Below are 24753 nucleotides of genomic sequence, written 5' to 3' on the forward strand. Positions count from 1 at the left end.
AGATGCTCCTTTTACACCACCCTTCACTCCTCCGCAAGGCCAGGCCACAAGCACTGCACTGCAAGCCCTCTCACAGAGGCACAGACAGGCAGGTACGGGGAAAGCAGTGGAACTGCTGGACGGGAGCATTCCTATTGGAGCTCCGTGATTTGAAGATCACCCAGCAGAGAAGCACTTCCCCGTTTTGTTTCGGCCTCAACCTGAATAGAGGTGAACACATATTTAGAGGCATGAATATGACAATTTTTTTTTTATTTCAAAATCTGTTTTGACCAGCATTAGCACCGACAGGGTGCCCCTATACTTGATGCCATCTCCAGAAGATTGTACATGATTATGCCGGGCTATAATTAAGGCTAAAAATCAAAAGTCGGGTCCCCAGTACCAGTTAGAATCCCAGTAGAACTCCAGGTTCACAGCAACCCTGGGTCTAGTTTCCCAGGGAGCCTTGGAAATCTTTAAGAGCTACAGCATGTTGGAGGACGCTGGCCTGCAAGCTTGCTTCTCACACGTAGAGACTGACTGCGAGGTAGATGAGATTCCAGGTCCATCCAGCAGTGGGGAGGTGGGCGCAAAAGCAAAGTCCGTATATATCCACGCTGAGGTGAGGGGCAGACTCCAAGCACCACATCCTTAAGGCAGGAAGGAAGAATGACTGCTACTTTCTGCCGGTGACACTGGCTCCTCACCCAGCAGGGCATCTCTGGTTCTACATGCTGACCCCGACTCCCACTGGTCCCTACATCCTATCTCAACAGACTGCTGACAAGCCTCACCACAATTTCACAAGTGACCCCGCTTCCCACACACCTGCTCAGGAAGAGGGCCCGGGGTTCCATCTGGGCTGTCCTCCCTGGGAATCAGTTCAGGTGCCATGCCCTCTCAGAACATTACAGGTCTATCCACAGATTCATGGTCACACTAGCTTAGGAGAAGACACACAGTCATTTTGTTTAGGAAATACAGAAACATGTAGTTTTGTACACTTAAGAACTGGATTTCTCTGAATTGTGCACAATGAAGAAAAGATGTATGTGAGAAAAAAAAAAAAAGAGTTCTTGTCCATGAATGAAATAAATAAGCCTACAGACATGTGTGGACCTGTGCTGTCCCCCAGGTGCACACCAGGGACAGCAGCCAAGACAGCAAGGCAGAGGGAGGAGGACACAGGTCCTGGACACAGAACCTAATGCCTCTCCAAGAGCCTTGGATGTTTCTGGTAAGTTCTATGCTGTGTGGGGGCTGCCTAACTCTTTCAAAGCCTGGAAAACAAGAGCCATGAACACTACCGCGTTTAGGTTTCAGATGCCTGAATGCTGAGTACTGGTTAAAGGAGTGATGCCACTGACAGCTGAGGTATAGTTTGGGAAAGCTAGCACAGACCGTAATAAAACCATGGATGCTGTGGTTGCTTCCGCTGGTTATGCCTGGGAGAGATGTTCTATGGGTCTTGGGAGTGAGAAATAACAAAGCAGAGCAGCTGATGGCGGGTGGCCAGGCCAGCCAGACTGGACTGGCTTGGACATCTGGATGGAGTAAAAGGCAAATGCACATAAAAACCCACAAAACAGGATTCCAAATCACCAGAACAAAGATGGACACTAGCTTCCTGCTGACTTCAAACAGAACTACATCGTGGGAAATACATTGGTTAAAACCCTGCTAACACAGCACGTACAGAAACACCTCACTGTTACTCTCTACAAGTACACACTCCACTTACAACTTTATTTTTAAAACCAGAACAAAATTATTAAAAACACCTATTCCACAGAGATGATTCAAAAGTATATATATACACCTGTTAGTCCAAGGGTGTGTTCACCTGGGCCCAGTGCCAGCACCATCAGAGGGCAGTGTCAATGACTGCAACTCAGACTAAAAAAAGAAGACACAGTACTTTCTGTGGCCTTGGATACACTTTAAAGCATTTGAGACAGACAGGCTTGTCCTCCAGGGCCTTTGTTCAGACAGCACCAAACCACCTGCTTTTGCATTGCTGTACAGGGATGGCATATTCCCACCAAATGATGTAGGAAATTTAATTAAATGCTTCACAGGGCTTTAAAATAGTGTTAAAATGTTTTCAGCGCTTCCATACTTAAATGTGACACTCTTGACATCAATGACAAGCTACTTTATGACTGCACTCCTCAAGGAAGGAGTTGTTGCATCCCTCGCTCAGAAATGCTGTAGTGTCAGTACTGAGAATTAGTTCTCAGTGTCAGTACTACATGTAACAGTTCTCTGCTAACCACTGGCTGAAATGCAGAGCCACTGGCCAGCTGAGGCCTCACGTCCAGTGCCATTAGCTGCCTGCCAACAGTGATTTCAATTTGGGTGCAGAACTGGCCTGTGTACTGTGTCATGAGGAGAGAGGGTCAGAGCAAAGTGCTGGGGAGGTTGCTGCTCTGCCAGCGCAGGCAGGTGGTCTTCGAGTGTTTGTACAGGTGGCTGGACTGGCTGAACCTCTTGCCACACTTGAGGCAGGCGTACGGCTTCTCGCCTGTGTGGACTCGGATGTGCTTCTTGCAGTCTGTCAAAGTCAGAAAGGTTTTACAGCAGATTTTGCAGGCGTACTTGCGAGCGCCCTCCACAACTAAGACATTGTGCTCTGATAAGGCCTTCTTGCACTTTGACAAGACATCGGCAGATGCCCTGGTCAACTGCGGAGGGCCAGGCTGGGAAGGGTGGCTGTTTTCAAACGAGGCAGCCCCGTTCATCATCAGCTGGGAACTAGAGGAATTTTCAGGGATCTGGGAGCTCCTGACCGAAGTTACCACTGGCATTTTGGGAGCTATGCGTCGGTAGTATGGAAAGTTACTGGCGCCTCCTCTTGGAGAGCCCATCATTGCCCTGGAGAAGGAGGAGTGGAGGCCCAAGCCAGACCTGGAAAAGTCCATCCCAAATTGTTCTCCTTGGTAGCCTGAGGTCTGCACACAGGGCAGGCCCATCACCTCCTGCATAGGCCGGACAAAGTGGGAGTCTGCAGGCTCACTGAATGGGTTCTCTACATGGGAACCAGGAGCAGAGGAAGGCCCACCTGCAGGCCCAGCCTCTGGACTCAACAGGTAAGGGGCCTCACCCTCCAGCCGGCAGTCGCTGGTGGTGTTTGGGATGTTGTCATCGGTGCTCTGACTTGTGCTGAAGTTATTTCCCCTGCTCTTGTTGAGAAAATTTGAAATACTAAAAGAGGTCTTATGTTCTAGATTATTTGTGACTTCCAAAATGTGGATGTCCCCGACCCTGTCCGTACTGGACTGGGGGTCTGAGAAGCTCCGGTCGCTGCTTTCAGGGCTGAGATCTATCTTCTCGGCGCTCACCACCACCCCCTCCACTTCCACAGACTCACTGCCCTCTGCCTGGGAGGTCACGTCGCTCACTTCATCCTGCGGCTCAGGAGAGCTCAGGGGCTCCGACTTCACCACCACTCTCATGTGGTCCTTTTCCCCAAGGCCAACCTCAGGGTTTTCACACTGGAAACTGCCTTTCTCGGCCACAGCTTCTTGTTCAAAACTAGTCTCGACCTGAGTTGCACGAGAGGCCATGTTGCCAGCACTGCCATCTGACTGGCTGGGCACCTGGGCATCCTCTTGGGCACCAAAAGGCCGGTCAAACATCATAGCACCGTCTTCCTGGTTGTCAGCCATCCCATCGGGTTTAGGATTATCCACAATTTTCAGAGAATCTGGTGAAAAGAACTCCTCCCGAGAATGAACTCCCGAAGGCCCGCTCTCTGGGGTAACATCTGAAATGGCTGATTCATCCATGGAGGACCGGAGGCGCTGCCGGGCCCGCTCCTCTACAGACTGCTTGCGCTTGTGAAGGCGTCTCATGGGGAAGGGTGTCCGCTGGTCCAGGTTGTTGCGCATGGATGAGCTCATGGGGGCAGGCGGCTCCTCGCCACTCTGGCTGGAGCTGAGGGCAGAGCTCACAATGCTGAGTCCCAGCTGCTGCAGCATGAAAGAGCGCTGCATGCGAGCACTCTGCTCCTGAACACGCTCACTGGGGGGAGACATGGGCAGCGTCCTTGTTGTCAGGTAATGTTTACATGCCTTAACGACGGAGTTCAGATGCAGGTGAGAGGCTGCCAATAAGACATCCATAACGTTGCTCTCCCCCAGCATGAGTGTGGAGGTATACATCATGTCAATCAGTGCAGCAAAGGCTTCTGCTGTCACCACCTCACTATCTAGCTGGATCATGTTCATGGTTTGATCTCCCTCGGCCACAGAGAACAGAGCTCGGAAATGCGTGCTGCATGCTGCCAGCACGGAGCGGTGGGCTTTAAAATGCCTGTTCCCCACTACAATGACACAGTCACAGAGCTGGCCATGAAGTCTCTGGTAGTTCAGCTGTTGAAAGATCTGCTCAAAGTGACCAGGAAAATCCATTGTCCTGTAGAAAACACAAAGGAAAAAAGTGTTAGGACCTAACAAAGCTTACTTAACTCAGAACCAACACACAGAATGCAGTAAGATAGGTGTGGGCTGGCAGGGTGGCTCAGCCAGTTAATGTCCTTACTGACAAAATGAGTTCCACCCCTGGGTCCCAGAAAACCAACTCCTAAGAGCTGTCATCTGGCTGCTAAACACAAATCAGGCGGCACGCACATGTATACGCACACAAAACAAATCAAAACGTGATTTAAGACAACTTTAAAGCATAGCTGGCCACATCTGGAGCGTTTAAAGCTTGTGATGTCTAATAATGGGCCTACATGTAAGAACTTGCAAAAGTCAGTTCAGTTTAAGCTGAAGACCCATGTATACCCGTGAGATCCCTTAGCCCTTGACCTAACTTGTTTAGGACACTGAGGGTCTAGTTAGAAAAACCCAGGATGTGGGAGGAGGTTCATTTGCCCCACTGGAATCTGTTAGCATTCAGCATTTCCTAGAGCAGTGAATGCCAAGAAGTTCCAGAAGTCTTAGCAACCTTGGTGAAAAGGGCAAATCAATAGCAGAGAATTCTAGCTAGAGAGAGATGGAAGCCGAAAATACACAGGCACTCCCCTCCCACACTCCTTTCTGCAGCCCTGACACCAGCACCAAAGATAGTGACTTTTAGAGGGGTGGTTGTTTTAAAAATATAAAGCCAATACTGGAGAGGTGGCTCAGCAGTTAAGAGCACTGGCTGCTCTTCCAGAGGACCCCAGTTCAATTCGCAGCACCACATGGTGGCTCACAGCCACTATGACCCTAGTTCCAGGGGATCTGATGACCTCTTCTGGCCTCTGTGGGTATTGCATATGCGGTAGACAAACATGGAGGAAAAGACTCATACACATGAAGATGAGAGAGAGAGAGAGAGAGAAGAAATCAGAGCACAGCAAAAGTAAATATATGGTGACTCACACTAACGTGGGACTGGGACTTGGATCCCAGTGTGTGTGTGACAGAATGCTACCAAGTTCAACTGTGGTCACAGTGGCCATAACTCACACATTCGCTACAAGAGCATGGATTACATGCTTAATAAGATGTCTTACAGTGACACATTATATAATGCAAGAAGGCCTAATAGATTTTACCTTTAAAAAATAAATAAGCTTGATCCAAATGTTTTCAAGAACTATAAGGCACCTACAAAAGTAAGCAAAATGACTGCTTACAGTAGTATCAACTGTGCTCAATAAAAATCAAGTAATTTTTCCTGTGGGTATCATGTGTTACGAATTCTAAGAGATGGAAATATTTACAGCTAAAACAGTAAATTTGCTTCAAAACTATATATTTGAAAGTTTTCAAGAAAACAAGTTAAAAGAGGAAAAGAAGGGCTCAGGGCCTTTTAATGCTGAGTCTGGACCCAGTAAACATCTGCATACTTCCTGAAATTATTTGAAATAAAAACTTGCTTATTTTCATTTAAGAAATTACTACATTTCCTAGGAACTGTGTAGCTGCCCATCCATTCCAAGTCTCTACCTCTGACTTGAACATGGGACCTGCCCTCCCTAGTGGCTGACAAACAAGTCAATACCGCCAGTGAGACACTTCTGTGCCCCTCCTGTGGCTCTATGGCGGAACAGAGCAGGCTATTTTTCCTCTCAGGGGAAACTTCTGCTTCTAGGATGGGTGTTTGAATGAATTAATCGCTAAGCCCAGGACAAGACACGTACACAGAACACCCAGTATGTCAGTACTAGAGATAAAAGAACCAATAAGCCAAACTAACCCTCATGTACAACAGACTAATAACAGACAACTCTAGGTATTGCTATGAGGAAGGAGCTGCAACAGGGGCAGGCACAGGAAGGGAGTGCTCAAGGCTTGCTGGGGAAGAGTTCTGAGAGGCTGGGGAGCACCTGCTGAGTGGTGAATCACTTCACAGGGAGCTCAAGTCTACACAGTCCCTCACCTCCCCCTTCCCCCACCACCTCCCCCACTCCCCCACTCCCTCCCATCACCTCCATTCCCCCCTTCACCTCCACCACTCCCCCTCTACCTGCTCAGAGGCTAGGAGATAGCAGTCAGGCTCACAGTTCCTAAGAAGACTGGAGTTAGCTGAAAAGCCCAACTTGGGTCCCAGCAAACTACATTCATCTTCAAGGCCAACCCATCCACTCAGCTTCCCATCACTCCAGGCTTCACTCTAATGACTGAGGGAATGGCACACATTGAAAGCAAAACTCTAGCACGAAGGCAAAGCCCCAGGGCTGGAAGATGGCTCACTGGTTCAGAGCGGCTGCTCTTCAGGGGACACAGCGTTGATGCCCAAGAGGCAGCCCACAACTGTCTGTAGCTCCAGCTGCAGGGATCTGCTTCTGTTCCTGGATTCCACTGATAATAGGCACACATGTAGTTCACAGACATACATCAGGCAAAATACTCATGGAATAGTAATGATGCTGATGACCAAGTAACAAAGAAAAGAGAACAAGGGAACATTCGGAGCAAACAGGTGATAGAGGAGGAAACACTAAGGTAAAAACAACAGCTATTAACATCCTCAGATGAGATAGCACATCCATGAGATAAAAGTCCTCCCTCCCTCCCTCCCTCGTTCCTTCCCTCCCTGCCTTCCTTGGTTTTTGAGATGGGTTTCTCTATGTAGTCCTTGCCATCCTGAAACTTGCTCTGTGGACCAGGGTGGCCTTGAACTCAAGAGATTCAACAGCCTCTGTCCTCGAGTGCTGGTGTTACAGGTGTGTGCCACCACTTCCAGCTCTTTTTAAAAGGACTATTGGTTTTGCTGCATGTATGTCTGAGTGACTCGTGCACACCTGGTACAGGTGGAGGCCAGAAGAAGGTAGTGGATGGCCTGGAACTGGAGTGCACGTGGTTGTGAGCTGCTGTGTGGGTGCTGAGAACTGAATCTGATCCTCCAGAAGAGCAACTTGCTCTCCAGCTTCTGCCCACCCTCAACCCACCCTTTATATACACACATGAGGAGGACTGTTCTGGGAACAGGAAAGCATATGCCTATGACAGCATATAATTGTAATCTCAGCACTGGGGAGGCTGACTCAGGAATACTGAGAGTTCAAAGCCAGTCTGTGGGTGAGGGGGAAGAAAAGAGGAAGGAAAGGGGAGGAAAGAAAGGGGAGGGAGGTGGAAATTAAAAATGGCAAAACATGTAAAGTTAATAGAATTGCAAGAAAATGATTGAGCAAATCTCACAATAAAACAAAGGAGAAACAGAACTGAACAACAAAGAGATTAGTTCATGAAGCCTAACTTGGATTTCAGAAAATCAAAGACAGAATAATCTAGGGACAGCTGAGATGGTTCAGTGGGTTAAAGGCACCTCCTGACAAGCCCGAGGTCCTGAGTTCCATCCCAGGAGAGAAATGGTAACTTCAAGTTCTCCTCTGAACTATGCATGCACAAACACCCAAGTAATCAAACGATGTGGTAAAATCTAAAATTAAAAAAAAAAAAAAAAAAAAAAAAAAAGAGTGAGTTTGGAGCCAGTGTAGGACAGTAGTGACAGGTTTACAAATGATTAGGAATAAAATGAACATCAGACTTTCAAAGCAATACTGAAAGTTAACAGGTAATTCCTTCAAAATTCTCCAGTAAAATTATTTCCAACAGAGAATTCCATTCCTAGACCACTAATCAATTATGATGGTAAACTAAGGCATTTTCAGAGAAGCAAGAACCTAAAGGGTATCTCTTACATTTTCTGTCTCAGGAAATTACTAAGGGATGTACTTAAGCAAGCCAGGAAAACAACAAACAACAAAGGAACAATATACATTAGAGCCACTGTAACATCCTGACAGAAGATATTTTCAAGGTACTTGTGCCAGACTACTGGCAATAGACCCCAAGAATTAAATTTCCCCAGGACACTCATGCTTGGGGAAGGAAGAAGGATGGGTCAATGATGAACACAACTATAGTTAGACCCAGGATTGTGTAAGTATGGATTCCACTCAAGCTCTGTTTAAACCTAACCTTGTGTCAATATCCCTAACATGAACTTGGAAGGTGACTGGGCCTCTTTATTTGTTCCTCTCCCCAAGGGGGCCACGGCAAATACATCTCCTTTCTCTGCTTATCGATATTACTATTCTCTTTAATTGGCTTACTGGGGACAAGTGACAGAGCCTAGCTTGTTGGGACTGCCAGGTCCCAGGCCCTGACCTTACAAATTTGGGTAACAAACACAACAGCAGACAAAGAGAAGTCAGAAAACAGAGAACCTGTTTGTTCTCTGTTGTTCAGTCTGAGCAGTTAAGCTGAAGTATTCTTTCCAAGGGGGTAAGACAGAACAGATAGCTCTCTCTCTGATGTGGCTCAATGTTACTGAACCAGATGTGGTGACACACCCTTTAGCTCCAGCACTTAAGAGACAAAGGCAGGCAGATCTCTATGAGTTCCAGGCCAGCCTAGTCTACATAGTTTCAGGCTAGCCAAGACCCTCTCTTAAAATATCAAAACCAAAACAAAACTAACAGTGTAATTACTGAGCACCAGTAGGGAGCTGCCTTCCACAGTAAGCTGATACAAGCTCAGAGTTGCATTAGGAACTAAGAGAATAAAAGAGGTACACCTGGACCCTGTTAGAGAAAAGCAAGTAGCATTCTCTCGTACTGGAGAGAATGAGCTAGTGGCATTGTGACAGTGTCCAGAATGACTGTAACAGAGGGACAGGTGGTATTAGTTACTCTCAAGCCCTGTGCTTGCATTCTTGCCAATCACTGTGCTAAATACTTTTTTTTTTTAATCTCCATCTATGTTCCTGCATTCGAGGGCACACACCACAGCACACACATGTAGGTCAGACAGCAACTTTAAGTACTGGTCCCCACCTTCTGTCATGGGGTCTCTTGTTCCCCAATCACGTGCCAGACCAGCTGGGATTCCTGTCTCTACCTCACATCCCACCTCGCCACAGGAGTGCTGGGTGTGTACACACACACACTACTGCCTCCAGCCTTGGATGGTCCTGAGGATCTGAACTCCGGTCCTCAGGCTTGCACAGTAAGCACTTTACCCAAGGAGCCATCTCCCCAGCCCTAAGTACTTTTTATCAGGTTATTCCTAATCTTCAGCAACCCAACAGTAAGTAATTACTACTTCTCACTAAACTATATTTCAACCCAGACTTTCTGTTTGTCTGTTTTGAGACAGGGTTTCTCTATATAACAGCGTTGGCTGATCCTAGAACTCCCCCTGAAGACCAGACTGGCCTCAAACTCACAGAGATCTGCCTGCCTCTGCCTCAGGAGTGCTAGGATCAAAAGTGTGAACCACTGTGCCCAGCTTCAACTCAGACTAACAAAAGGATTCTAGTCAGTGCCCCTTTCAACAAGCAGCAGTTGTGGGAACATTTGCTTACTTTTTAAAATGTCAGCAGGACCTTGAGAAGAAACCACCACTTTTCTATAAGAGGTCATTGACTAAAATGTCAAGGTCTAATGCCAACCCTGCTCTCTACAGAGAACACACAAATGGAAACTGACTCCAAGAGCACTCTTTTTAAGAGAATTTCCCATGATCCGCAGACCTTTAACAAGCACCTACTGGGGCAGCTGAAACCAGTGCATCTTTTTTTTTTTTTTTTTTTTTTTTAAAGGAACAGGGCCAAGTTTGGTAGCATACCTTTAATTCTAGCACTTGGAGGTAGAGTCAAGCAAGAGACGGGGCCATAGAGATTTGGAGAAAAAAAAGAAGAAGAGGAAAAAAAGAAAAGAAAGTAAGAAATGATCTTTCATCTCCCTACACAGCCCAGACAGGCTTCAACTGCTGTCTCCCCCCTCCCCACCCCATCCCTCTCTAAAAAAATTACATGACCTAACTAAAGTGTAGATGAGTTGGGAATTTAGTCAATGGTAGAATACTTCAAGCTCAAGATTCCAGCTTCATTCTCAGTCCCCAGCACCAGGACAGTTGATAGGGGGAGAGGGGGATCACAACATAGACAGGCAAAGGAACTAAAACCTGGATACTGCCATCTTGCCAGGTGGCTGAGCAGCAGAGCGCTTATTTGCACACCTGTGCTGGTTAGGCCCTCAACCTGACCCAAATGAGAGTCACCTGAAGAAGGAACCTCACCAGGACTTGCCTCCACCCAACTGGACCATGAGTATATCTGTGGGGCATTTTAAAAATGTATTTACTTTTTGAGATTACAATATAATTAGATAATTTCCCCCCTCCAAACCCTTCCATATGTCCCTCCTCTCTCTTCTCTCTCTCTCCCTCCCTCTCTCTCTAATTCATGGTGTCTTTCTTCATTGTTTTTACACACACATATGTATGTATATATATGTGTATATACATACATACACACATATATGTATATGTGTATATATAGTTGTGTGTGTGCATGCGTAAATACAACATGCTCAATCTATATAATGTTACTTGTATGTATGTTTCCAGAGCTGACCACTTGGTACTGGACAACCAGTTCGGTGTGCTCTTTCCTGGGGAAGACACTTTCTCCACTCTCCGAATTCCTTAGTTGCCTGTAGTCCTTTGTGTAGGGCTGAGGCCTTCTGGGCTTTTCCCCACACACTTAGCATGTCTACTGTTGTTGTCTTTGTTCAGTTCATGTTTAGGCAGTCATGTTAGTGAGGATTTATGAGCACAGCTTCTGACATTTCTAGGAGGCACAATCTCGCTGCAGGCTTCCTGTTCCTCTGGCTCTAACAATCTTTCTGTCCTGGCAATTCTAGATTAATGATTGGTGTAGGAGGGTCCAGCCCACTGTGGGTGGTGCCACCTCCATACTGATGATCTTGAGTTGTGTAAGAAACCAAGCGGAACAAGCCTTGGAGAGTAAGCTAGGAAGCAGTGTTCCTTCAAGGCCTCTGTTTCAGTCCCTGCCCTGTTTCCCTTGATGAAGTATAATGGGTAAGCTGAGTAACCCTTTCCTTCCCCAAGCTGTTTTTGGTCATGGTTTTTTATCACAGCACTTATTCAAGACACACACACACACACACACACACACACACACACACACACAGAGAGAGAGAGAGAGAGAGAGAGAGAGGGTGAGAGAGAGAGACAGAGAGAATAAATAAGTAAAATACAATTTAAAAATTAAAATAGGTGTCCATATTGGTTGAGGTTTGCATTTTCCCTGTAAAGCTCTGCAACTGTTTTCTAGCAATATCCTACACAAATACAACTTAACAAGAACAACAACAACTAAATATTATTATTTTTTTCAGACATCACCCACAGGCCAGACAAAGTAACACTCAAGGACAGACTGCAGGGCTGGTGAGACAGCTCAGTGGGTAAAGTGCAGGTTGTCAAACCTAACAACCTAGAATGAGTCCTAGTACCCAGGTAGTAGGAGAAAAGTGACAGTGAACATTGTCCTCTGACCTCCACATATGTGCTGTGCCATGTACACCATATATACATGCACATACAAAAATGTAAAATTTCTTTAAGACTCCAGAAACTGGGTGGTGACTACGTGACTGATAACAGTGCTTTGCTGTGTAAGCTTGAGAACCTGGGTTTGCATCGCTAGCACTATGTAAAAGGCATGGCTGCTCCTGTCTGTAACCCCGGCATCAAGGAGCAGAGACAGGAGGATCCCAGGAGTTCACTTGCCAGACAGCCCAGCTGAACATCAAGATTCCAGTTCAGCCAGAGGCCTGTCTCAGGCCAGTGAGACAGAATGAAACCTGCAGTGTGTGTGCGCGTGTGCGTGTGTGTGTGTGCGCGCGCGCGCGTGTGTGTGTGTGTGTGTGTGTGTGTGTGTGTGTGTAGGCTTGGCCCAAGAGCTACTTTTATACATTTTTGTTGGTTAAATCTGGTCACAAAGGGTTTTTCTAAGCACCAACTCCCTGACATTTGTCATTTCACTCACTCCCAAGGGGAGATCAGATGAGAGTAATCAGAGTACATCTCATCCCAGTCATGAGTGAGACCACCCAGGGACAGGTGACACCAAGCCACCAGATGGCTAATCAGTGATGTCTTCAGAGAAAACTCTGAGGCAAGAGCGGAAATGGCAAGAATAAAATGAACTCACTCTGGGCATGGCGCTGCTTGCCAGCAATCCCAGCACAGCAGGACAACTGTGGACTTGAAGCCAGCCAGTGCCTCACATGGAGACTGTCATGTGTCCCAGCACTTCCAAAGCAAGTAAGCCCAGAGCTCATAGAGAGATAGTTCTTAAGCACTGTTCCCTGACACTAACTGAACAGCCTCTAATGGCTCCCACTTGTATTGTTTATGATCTGTCTCAGGCCACCAGGAACTTTCACACCAAATCCAGCATATCACTCCAACCTGTCAAGACTGGAAATTTCAGTGTCTCACCCCTACACAAGGAACTACAGGCAATTAATGACTGCTGAGAGAGAGAGAGAGAGAGAGAATTAGCCTCTCCCAGGGATGAGTCTCCTAACTGGCCATCCAATACAAACTGCCAGACCTAAAATCATACACATACAAACAACAGACACAGCAGGTTGTATTATATTCTTGTGTCTGTCTGTCTGTCTGTCTGTCTGTATAATAAAGGGAAAATAGGTCATCAATTTGAGAGATTGTGTGGAAGGAGCAAAGGGACAGGGTGGAGGTGATATGATTATGTTTTAATTAAATACATATTTAGGAGTCAGGCCCAGTGGCATATTCCTTTAATCTCAGCAGTTGGGAGACAGAGGCAGGCAGATTTCCCTGAATTCAAGGCCAGACTGATCTACACAACTGAGTTCCAGACCAGTCAGAAATACACAGTGAGACCCTGTGAAAATGTGTATGTGTGTGTTGCACACACACACACACACACACACACACACACACTGGTGCTAAAGAGATAACTCAATGGCTAAGAACATTTGCTGCCCTTCAAGAAGATCCAGGTTCAATTCCCAGCACCAACATGTAACTCGTTTTTCAGGAGAGCTGATGCCCTTTTCTAGTCTCTGAGGCTATCAGGCATGTACATGTTACATAAACACACATGCAAGCAAAACACCCATACATATAAAATAAGAATAAATCCTTAAATGTGTGTATGTGGATACAATTTTAACGAGATACTTGTATGCCTACATTTGGCTACCAACTGCCATTAATTAAACAGACCCAAAATAAGTAAAATGTCTTCAAGAGCACCATGATGGGAAAAAGGAAGGGCCAAAGCTGTGGTGCCAGCTTGAGGAAGCAAGCACCCATCTTCCAGGAAGACCACACAGCGCTGACAACTTACATTAACCTAAGTGTGCGTCTTCCTGTGAACTTATGTACAGCGCTGCCAAGGGAAGGTGAAGGTAGGATTCTTTCCCTGGTTTGCCCCAACTATATAAATCCATTTCCTAATTTCTTCAAGCGGCAGGGCTCTCTCCAGTCTCAATACCCTTCCACAATAACAGCAACACAAAGTTCTTTAAAAAACTACATCTGAGCCAGGCAGGTGGTGGCGTAGCACTCGGGGGAGGTAGAGGCAGGCGGATCTCTGTGAGTTCAAGGCCAGCCTGGTCTACAGATCGAGTTCCAGGACATCCAGAGCTGTTAGAGTAACCTTTCTGGAAAAAGAAAACCAAACAAACAAAAAAGCTCTTAACCAATGAGCAACTCTCCAGCCTCTGCTTTTTGATGACAGGCTTGCTAATCTGATCAATTAATTTAGGTTTTAAAATATAGCTGCCTGAAGTTACAACCATCCATCAGTTAAGGCATGTGTACAACAGACAGAACCCTACCCCAGACATGAGAAAACAATTAGAAAGCTCTAGGAGGGCTCGGAGACTTAGGAGGTGGAGCACTCAGGGCTTTGAAATGAAGAACAATGGCAGGGCCTCTGAAGGACTGAACAAAGCCAGTCAACATAGCTCCAGGGGAGAAATCTCCTCGAGGTGCTCCCTGTAAGCAATGGCTTCCACAGGTTTTTTTTTTTTTTTTTTTTTTTTTTTTTTTTTTTTCCCTTTCCAGTGCTGACACCAGCTCAAGGGTAAGGTTCCAGGGAAGAGCAACTCCACGCTGAACTTGCAAGTGCATCCACCCCATCCCATTGTTCTGGGTGAGCAAGGAGAAATGGCCTTTCTGTCACATAAGGATGGCCCTGATTTGTCCCTTTAATAAATCATGCATCAACAGGGTTGAGATTACTGCTAGTGAGCAAGAACCCAAAAGTGTATGAGGAAGGAAGAGTGCCTGAAGCTGGAAAGGGAGCAAGGCCACAAAATCATTTAGACAAAAATAAGGTCAACCCAAGAATAGCATACCTAGCTTAATTCATATTTCATGTTCTTCACAAAATGAGTTACCTGAAGCAAGGCAATGCACGCAGAGGGTTCTGTGTCGCAATGGCTGGCAACACTAAGATCTCCAACCCCACAAGCTTTCTTACAATGTCATTTAACACCTACCCACCTCCCTTTGAAGCCAGGCGAGTCTCTATGGGAAAAGTTACACTATGTGACTTAAAGGTAGGCCATAAAAGGGCTCTTAGCTGGGCAGTGGTAGTGTATGTCTTTAATCCCAGCACTCAGGAAACAGGCAGATCTCTGTGAGTTCAAGGCCAGCCTGGTCTACAGAGTGAGTTCCAGCATATTTAGGGCTACACAGAGAAAACCTGTCTTGAAAAACAACAACAGCAACAAAAAAAGGTAGCTCTTGTCTCTCCTTTTTTTGCTTATTTCTGGAATCCAGTCACCAAGCCTCAAGGAAGGCTACAGAATCAGACAACAGAATCCTCCAGACACGTAAGTTTGACTTCAAGATGACTTCAGCCCCAGGTTGACTCTGACAATCACAAACCCCAAGGATCATCTTGAGCCTGCTCACCCTCCAAAACTGTAAGATATTACTAAATGAAGTTCTGAGGTGGGTGTCCCCAGTGGTAGGAAACCTGTTAACATTTCCTCACAAGTTAGTATTCAAATAGTATCTCTAAGGGGCTCTTTTGGTCTGTCTGTCTACTAAGTCTTTGGAGGAAATTGCTTTCTACCCCATTTTTTTTTTTTTTTTGTTTTTGTTTTTGTTTCTTTCTTTCTTGAGAAACAGTCTAATGTAGCTGGGTTAAAACTCACTATGCAACCAAAAATTATCCATCCCCTGGTGTGCGTGCCTGTGTGTGTGTGTGTGTGTGTGTGTGTGTGTGTTATAGGTACATGTGTATGTGTGGTCAGTGTGCCTGTGCTGAGTGCTCTCTGGGAGCCAAAGAAGGATGTCCCGATCTGCTGATTTCTGCCTAATTCCTTTTGTGACAGGGAGCTGACTGAATTTGGAGCTAGGCTCTTACCAAGCCCCAATGGGCCTGTCTCCCTTCACCACAATGCTATGTTTACCATGACTACACCTGGCCTTTTATGAGGATTCACTGTGGTTTGAACTCAGGTCATGGTTCTGGGGATTTGAACTCAGGTTCCTATGCTTGCATAAAAAGCACTCTTAACCTGCTAAACTATATCTCCTTACGCCAAGAATGACCCCAAACTTCTGATACTCCTGCTTCTACCCCCAGAAAGCTGGGATTAAGGTCTACAGTGTTAGGAATCAAAGCCAGGGCTTTGGGTGAGCCACATCCCAGCCCCTTCTGACAGTAAAGGTCATACTGCCCAAGCTCTAAAAGATGACGTAGGCTATCCTGACCAACTTGGTACTCACTGCATTAATCACCAACATTGTTTTATAGGAAAGTTATATGACCCAAGCCATGCTAGTTAGAGTCTGCTCTATGAACTTTTAATTGATGCTATCAAAGAGATAGTTTGTACTCAGATAACTCTAAGGTGAGGGAGAAGGAGGGAGAGAGAATGTGAATCTGTGAGGGAGATTTAAGTCTATCATTGAGAGTGGCCATGTTTACCAAGCCAAAATCAATGCAAGAGCAAACAGTCCTCAAAGAAGGCACCCTAAAGACACCAAGACCCCAAGACCCAATCGTGACTAAAGCTAATCCATTATTATAATGAAGTATGTGAGCTCTGCCAGTTATCTCACTCAGGACAGATGGCATCACAATCTGTATGAGGAAGGCAAGAGGAAGAGATCATAGAACGCCAGGGAATCCTGCATCTTACCATCACTGCTCTGGGGACCCAGCTCCCAACAGTGACCCTCTAGGCAACACATTTTAAGCCACAGCCAAACCACAGCACCTGGCTGATGTTGGATCTCTGCCATGAAGTCAAAGATAAGGTTCAAATTACATTTCCCAGAATAATCAAATTAATGTTTAAAACAGTTTTTTTTTGGGGGGGGCTGCAGAAATGGTTCAGCAATTAAAGACTCCAATTTGATTCACAGCACCCACATGGTAGCTAACAATCATCCACAACTCCAGTTCCAGGGATCCAATGTCCTGACCTCCCTGGAAACAAGGCACACAAACAAGGCACACATGTGGTGTACAGATATACATGCAGGCAAAACACCCATACATATAAAAAAATAAATAAATAAATATTTTCAAAAAAATCCCTTTTTGGAAACAAGCACAATGGAGCACATCTGTAATCTCAATACTCAAGAAGTCCAGACAGACGGACTGCAAAGTTGATGCAGTGTAGGCTACAAAGTGAGTTTCAGACCATCCCAGCCTCCATAGCAAGGCCTAAGCCACATACTGGCTCAATAATGACCAAAACTTTTTGGATAAAAGAGATATTCTTAAAATCCCCTTGGTTTGTAAGATATAAAATTTGTTGTTCTATGTTCTGACAGAAGAACAATGGGACTCAGATCTTTGTTGCTTAAGCTACTCTAACATCTAAAGTCCAGTCCAAAAGCTATAAGGGGCTGAAAAGATGTTATTCTTACAGAGGACATTAATTTCAATCCTAGCACACTGGGCAGCTCCAAAGGATCCAATGCCTTCTTTGATCCTCAGCAGGAACACACATGCATATACATAAATAAAAATAAAGTGAGAGCTCGCCCCGAAAACATAAAGTTTTACTCCTAAGTAGACTAAGACTTCCAAATGAAGGGGGAAAGGCTCGTGTTTGTTAATTAGACTTCAAAATAGGATTCACTCTGGATCAATACGGCTGGAGATACAGTACACAATCTATCACTTGGTGCCTCCAACCCACAGTGGGTGTACAGTACACTTGTTATCTGCAGAAATACATTTTTAGTAATTCCAAAACAAGTATAATGAAGAAAATGCATTAACACCTCTGCTCAGTACATTAGTGTGAATACTCAAAAATGGGCCATTTTCTCTATAGAGTGGCTTCTTTAATGTTCTACTTAGTCCAATAAAACACCTGCTTATATCTTAGGAGAACAAGCCAGCTAGTAATACATTTACCCAAGCTTTTCAATAACATACCTAATCCATAAAGAACAGCACGCCCACATTCAAATACTATCTACTACCCTATCAGGTGATTTTCTGCTTGTCTGTCTGCCAGGTGAGATTGTGTACAGGAGGCATCTTAAACTTCTAAGGAATTCTTAACATTTACCGTAGAGCTGGGCCAAAAAAAAAAAAAAGGAAAGAAAGAGAGGAGGAAAAAAATCCTGTCAGGAAAAGAACTAAAGAGCACCTTCCTTCCATTTTTATAGAGAAGATATAGTTAAAAATTGATTTCAGAGAAGAAAATCAAATGTTCCACTTGAGCAGACAAGTCTTTCTTTTTTTAAACTTATTAGTTTCACTGTGTGAGACAGTCATCCCTCCTGCATGAGCCTGTGTGGGACAGAGAGGACAACTTCTGGGGTCAGCACTCTCCTTCCAAGTGACAGAATTCAGTTCCCTGGGTTTGCACAGTAAGCACTTTTGTCCCAAACCACTGGGCAGCCGCTGGACATCAGACATCAGATCCAGGAGAGCCGTGGATCACCCAGCCACTCTCCGACCGACTGGACAACAAAGCAGAGGCAGGGAAGGCTGGCTGGTGCACCCGGACCTAGACCTGCCAGCACGACTGACTTGACGTCACCTTTCCAGCTCTTCCCAGGGATGTCTTAGAAACTAGACACAGCCCATCACCAACTAAGGGTGAGTCCAGCTGAGAAGGCAGCTCATGCCAAAACCTTTATCATCACTTTGCCACCTTGTTTTCCAAATTCCTTGGGGTAAACCAACCTGAAACTTTAAGTGAGTTTGAGTGAAAAAAAAATGTCATACAATCCTAGCCAAGTTCAATTTTTTTCTTCTAAAACAACTTACTGAGAACATGGACTGTTCCCTGCAATTCCATAATGACTGATAAGTAATATAATGACAAATTAATTTTGAACAAACTCTGGTTACATCTAAATGAGACAAAACAGCATAACTACTCAATAATCAGCTTTCTGAGATTAACAACTAACTCTAAAACCAGCCAAAATAGAGAAATAAAACATGCCAAATAAAGACCAAAGCCTATGTGTGAGAGATTTCCACACAGCAAGGTCCCTCGAGCCCCCAGTCTTTTGTTTTAAATAAAATGTGGGTGTTCCTCATTCCCTGACTAAGATGGGCAATGGCAACTCTAGAACGAGGGCAAGGGTGGCTGCACCAAGAGACAAGGAAGAAAGAGGAGCTCAGAGCCATGCTGTGGAGTGTGACACCGCCCAGGGATCTCAACAGCACATGGAGACACATGTACATCTAGAATATAAACCCTCCTACCTAATGTTCTGTGTGTGTTTGCATGTTCAAGTGAGTTCATGTGTGTGGAGGCCAGAGGTCAACCTTGGGTTTCATTCTTCAGAAGCCGGTCACCTTGTTTTATGAGACCATCTCTCACTTGGTCTGGAGCAAGAATCAGGCTAGGCTGGCTAGCCAGTGACCCAACTGTCCCCAGCTCCCTGCACTGGGTTATAGCCATGCGCTACTACACAAGCTGTTTAATGTGAGTAGTTCTGGGAGTTGGTGAGCACTTTACAGACGGAGCTGTCTCCCTAGAACCGTCTGTTTTTGTGCTTAACTTGTTCAAGGTGAGATGCTGCCCAACAGAGACTTAGGTGATAAGAGTGCTAAGTGTCACAGGTGATTAGTGAAAAGGAGATGCACAGAAATGAGCCTTTAACAAAGTGGGAAGCAGTATGTATAGCAGGTGAAATGTGAAGCACAAATGTTACCTCCAATGTCTCACTGACAGTGAAGCTAGGTCTTGGTATGAATTTGTATAGTGTCAGACACAGTGTGCTACCTTTAAAAGTAAGAATAAAGGTTCCATTCCCAGCACCCACATGGAGGCTCAAAATTGACACTCAAATTCTAGGGGACCTAATACCTCCTTCTGGCCTCCTCACACATGTGGTGCATAGACAAAAGTATAGGCAAAAATAACCACATGTATAAAATAAAAATAATTTTGAAATACAACTACTAAGAAGTAGGAGGTAGAGAAATGGCTCAGTGGCTAACCAGCACTGGCTGCTGTACCAGAGGATCTGGGTTCGATTCCCAGCACCCACATGGTAGCTCACGACCACCTGTAAATTCAATCCCAGGAATTCCAACTTCTTCCCCCCTTAGGCACTGCTCGAATACAGGGCACAGACAAACAAGCAGGCAAAAACACCATACATGTAAAATACAAATAAAGGTTGAAAATCATCAATTAATAGTGAAGTGGATGCACTGGTGAACACTTATAATCACAGTATACAGGAGATGGAGGCAGAAAGATAAAAACTTAAGGTTATTCTCAAATACATGAGGCCAACCTGGACTGCATATATACTGCCTTAAGGAGGGGTAGGAGGAGGCAGGATGGACTTGATGTGCAAGCAGGATGATCAGAGTTCAATTCCTGGAACCCGAGTGGAGGGAGAGCACAGGCTCCTGAAAGTAATCGTCTGACCTCCACACCTGCACAACAGTGTGTGCATGCACACACATACAGCTTTCACTGCATTTTACTCCTAACAGAATTAGTTTGGCTGGACACCATGGCACACACCTATAATTCTAGTTCTTACGAGGCAGAGAGGCATGAGGCTGGCAACAAGATTAAGACCAACCTGATCTACACAGCAAGTTCAGGCTACTCAGAGCTACAGAAGAAGACCTTGTCTCAAAATAAGAAAAGAGAAAGTAAAGGAATGAATTTTGTTTTTTCAGATGGGATTGCTCTATGTGCCCTAGCTGTCCTGGAACTCACTCTGTAGACCAGGCTGGACTTGAACTCAGACATCTACCTGCCTCTGCTTCCCTAGAGCTGGGATTAAGGGTGTGCACCACTACACCTGTCTGGAATTTTATTTCTTAAGGGGGTGGGGTTCTAAGGAGACAGCAATACCTAAGCATTGGGGACAAACTGATTCCATTCTGTTCCTCTCTTAAGTTTTGTTCTAAGTTTTTGTACTGCAGTTACATTGGATTCTAGGAATAATATGACAAAACAAAAATCATCTTTAGGACAGGGAAGTGGAACTAACCCCATCAATGCTAACCTGGCAGAAAAAGATTTCCCCATGATGAGATCAGTCCCACATGGGGGCAAATTACCCCAAGATAGGAATGGGGCCACAGGCCTGACAAGATGACCTGCTCCATAGGCTTTGCAAACTTTCAGTCTCAGCCTGTTTCCCTTCCTACAAAATCTCAAGCTCTTGTCAGCAGATACAAGACAGACCTGAGATTACTGAACCTGTGTGCCCTCCCTGGTGTGATCATACTGGTTAAAGCTGCTTTTCCACCCTTCACCAATGCTGACTCTGATTGGCATGTCGGGCCAGGTGGCTGGGACAAGCCTACTGGGACTCCTAGAGGACTTCTGCCCTAATGCTCTGGTTATAGTCCCTTACCAGTAGGAAAAACAGGAGAAAGAGGAATTAATTTCTTATTACTGAGTTCAGTTTCAGTATGAGCCAGTTATAAAAGTTACAGTGTTCAGTACTTGACCATGCTGAGCTGCTTCTGCCCATCTATTCAATACAGAATACAATGTATGTTGCTGTACTAGATGTGTTTAGGGTGTGTGTGTGTGTGGGGGGTCTTTCTGCGTGGATGAAAGAGCAGCTATTGTTTTCCTAGTCATTGTTCCTCCACCTCCCCATGGTATAGACTAAAACAGGACTACAAGAGGTGAGCGTCTTACAGTTTCAGAGAAAGATAATGGTTGACTTGATTATAAATTATGACTGAATAATTAAGATGTACTGAAAAATCAATTATACCATGTTAACAACATCATATACAGGAAAACCAGGAAGCAATTCGCTCTACTCATTATAAATTTAAGAAGTTGACTATAAAGGATTTGTATAAAAAAAAAAAAAGCAACAGATTATCATGTGTAATTTCCAAAAATCACACCACCATTTACTCATTCATTAAAGTTTGTAAAACAAACAGTCTGTTAATTTCCATTTATATAAGGAAGAACCCCACTCCTAATAAGCTCTTTTTAGTAACAAACTTCTCAAGAGCACAAAGGCAAATTTGTGAAATTCACTGATTGCAATTACAATGAACTGAGGACAGGTCTTTTAATTGCCCCATTTTATTAAGTCTAAAATGTCAATGTCTATAAACTGAATTATTTTGTGTAACACAAGAAAAGAAGAATGCTGATGATTTCCTTCTTAGAGACAGAGTCTCCTGCCCTAGTATCCAGAGTGCTTGAATTGAAGGCGTGAGCTACCACACCTGAATAAACAATATCAATTAAGCTGGAACAGACTTACTTATGCCATCCCATCTTCAAAGAAAGTAAAACTAGTTTTAGGGTTGGAGAGATGGTTCAGCTGTTAAGAGCATTGGCTGCTCTTCCAGAGGACCAAGTTCAGTTCCTAGCACCCACATGGAGGCTCAGAATTGCCTGTAACTCCAACGTCAGGGGATCCAACACCTTCACACAGACATACTCGTAGGCAAAAGACCAATGCACATAAAATAAAATTAAATATTTTTAAAAATAGTCTTAAAATCAAAGAATTCCTGGAACCATAACATGTTCAAATCTATTAGGTCAAAAGGGAAATTATCTACAGATAAAATAAGCTTAACTACTAAGAACCTATCATCTCTTCTGTGTTACAATCAAGTCAGTGTGCCAACATACTTTCTAACCTGTTCAGGCCAATAACAAAAGCTTTTGAAACATTTATTTTTATTTTACACATATGGGTGTTTGTCTGCAAGTATGTCTGTGCACCCTGTGCATGAGGCCAGATAAGGGCACTGGATCCCTTGGACTGCAGTTACAGACAAAGGTGAGCCGCCAGTAGGTGCTGAGATCAAACCCTGGTTGTCTGGAAGAGCAGGCAGTGCTCTTAACTGCTAAGCCATCCTTCCAGTTCCCACAATAAAAACTTTTTAGAAAACAGAATGATAATAAGTGAAACCAGAGGCATCCCCGGGAAAATGTAAAGACCAGGGATTTTCTTGGAAACATCTGGTCTTGAGCATATGAGAAGTTCACCTCAGCCAGACAAAAGATGCAGTATAGTGTTACGTTCCATCTCACCTGCTACGCTGAGGAACTCGGCCTCCAGCAGCCAACATCCCTACTTAATAAAGGGCAAGTACGGCAGAACAGTCATGTGATCAAAACCACAGAGGTAAAACACACTTACAGGTAATTTACATTTGGAAAAATTAGTTGAGTTGAAAGTTGATGTGTACTCTGTATTTTGGATTCTTTTTCCCCTTTCTTAGGAAAGCTGGAGGCAGACTCAAGGCTCTGCAGCACCAGACCTTCCGTCACTCTCACTGAACACAGGGCATTGTTATGTGTCCAACAGAATTAATGCTGCTTTAAATACTGAAATGCATGCATTTCCATGTCCAATTATTTTAATCCTTCCACTTGGATAGTCTCGAATAGTCCCTTCTGAACACACTGACCCCTAAAATTAAGAAAATGTCCCATCTATAAAATGCTTTCCCCCAAAACCTCTCTACTTACCAATTCAGCAAAGTTATGCTGGAGACACATTAATTACCCAGAATAAAAGTGGCCAGACAAGACACAAAGTGTTATTTTCACACAACTTTTAGGGAGGAAGAAAAAAAAAATCAATTCTCCACGAAACAAACTATTCAAAAAGTCTTGATTCATTTATCTAGCAAAACCCAAGAGGCCAGGATGAGACCTTAATCTGTTAACTTTACCTGGCAGGTCACCAAGTCTGCAGCAGTGGCCAGATCTGTCTTCCCAAGCTTGCTGAGATTTCCAGAGGGGTTACAGCCATCAGTGGAAAGCCCTCCTTTAGCTTAGGCACTTCCTTCTAAAACTATCCTTTGCCCATCTGTCCTCTCCTCTCCACACAACTTTAGCTTACTGCCAACCCCAAAACGTTTTGGCACATGAAAACAAAAACCTCTAGTAAAACAATGAATTGCCCGGTCCACCTTTTAAAATCACGTTAAGCACATCATCTCATACAAAGACTTAATGTCTCACTGCAACTCAACAGTACAAGAACACATTTTGGAAATGTTTTTGTTTCAAGCCTTGAAAGTGACGAGTTTGTTTTATGAACTTAAATTAAATAACCAAAATGTGGCTCCGACAGTATCCTCCACTATGCTAGGGCAGAGATTGGCCATAGTGAGTGGCACTTAAAAAAAAAAAAAAAACAAAACAAAAACCCTAACCTCCAAGTCCCCTTAACCCACTGCCTTATTTCTACTGTTGTTTACGTGCAGAGCAGTCGGCCCCCAGGGGGAGAAGACGGACCGCTGTCTCTTACCACCGCATCCCACAGCTCTTCGCACGAAGCCTGTATGAAGTGGGCATTCAATAAATGCCTACTAAACACTTTTGTCTAACAAGTTGGGGCATTCCCTAACGCTGGCTCCACCCCTGTAGTCGGCCGCTGGCTCCCGAATCCAGACCGCTTGTGGCCTTGCTCTGATGAAACGAAACCTCATCATTCAGAAGGACCCAGGACAGGGGCAAGAGAGCCCTCGCCTCCATCCCACTGGGCAGCCGCGCCTCGGCTCATCCCGCCAGGATGCAGATCGGGAGCCCGTCCCCACAGCATCCCGGGAGGCTCCATCTCCAGTGGGAGATCTGCAGGGCACCAGCCCCTGCCCCACCCGCGCAGACAGCCGGGCGTCGGGACACAGGGGACGCCTGCGCACAAGAACCCGGCTCCCACCCGCCTGGCCCCACCGAGGCGAAGGGTAACAATACCCCTCAGCTGCAAGACAGGGTGGACCAGCGGCACCGGTACGTGTCTGCGCGCTCCCCAAGCCTCGGCGCGCTCCCGGCGCTCAGCCGCCTGCACGTGAGCGCGCCGTGCGCGGGCGCGCCGGCTAAGGCCACTCCAGCTGATAGGGTCGCCTCACCTGAGCCGGGCTCCGCCCCCCTTCTCCGCGCTGGAGGAGGCGGTGACCCTCCTCCGCTCGGACCGACCCTGCGGAAGGAGGCGGGAAGGTCCAGACTGGCTTCCCGGCTGGGACTTCCGCCCGCCCCGCCCCCGAGCC

General features: G+C 45.4%; 1 protein-coding gene across 4 annotated transcripts; it reads right to left on the reverse strand.

Moving 5' to 3' along the window:
• Positions 1-235: 235 nt before the first annotated feature.
• On the reverse strand, positions 236-24753 carry Zbtb5 (zinc finger and BTB domain containing 5). Of its 4 annotated transcripts, none has more exons than XM_051187710.1 (4): positions 24616-24653; positions 23434-23485; positions 1802-4398; positions 236-921 (listed from the first exon to the last, which is right to left on the reverse strand). In XM_051187710.1, exon 3 carries the CDS (start codon positions 4392-4394, stop codon positions 2382-2384), a length of 2013 nt encoding a protein of 670 aa, XP_051043667.1. In that variant the 5' UTR covers positions 4395-4398; positions 23434-23485; positions 24616-24653; the 3' UTR covers positions 236-921; positions 1802-2381. The 4 variants fall into 4 exon arrangements, with proteins under 4 accessions (XP_051043667.1, XP_051043666.1, XP_051043665.1 ...); XM_051187709.1 differs by lacking the exon at positions 24616-24653 and adding an exon at positions 24015-24271; XM_051187708.1 differs by lacking the exon at positions 24616-24653 and having other exon boundaries at positions 236-632; positions 811-921; positions 23434-23597.

This window comes from Phodopus roborovskii, unplaced genomic scaffold, assembly GCF_943737965.1.
Source record: "Phodopus roborovskii unplaced genomic scaffold, PHOROB, whole genome shotgun sequence".
NCBI lineage: Eukaryota > Metazoa > Chordata > Mammalia > Rodentia > Cricetidae > Phodopus > Phodopus roborovskii.

Bases quoted from the DNA above. Each gene is read 5' to 3' on its own strand.
- Zbtb5 (XM_051187712.1), bottom strand. From the start codon at position 4,394: ATGGATTTTCCTGGTCACTTTGAGCAGATCTTTCAACAGCTGAACTAC.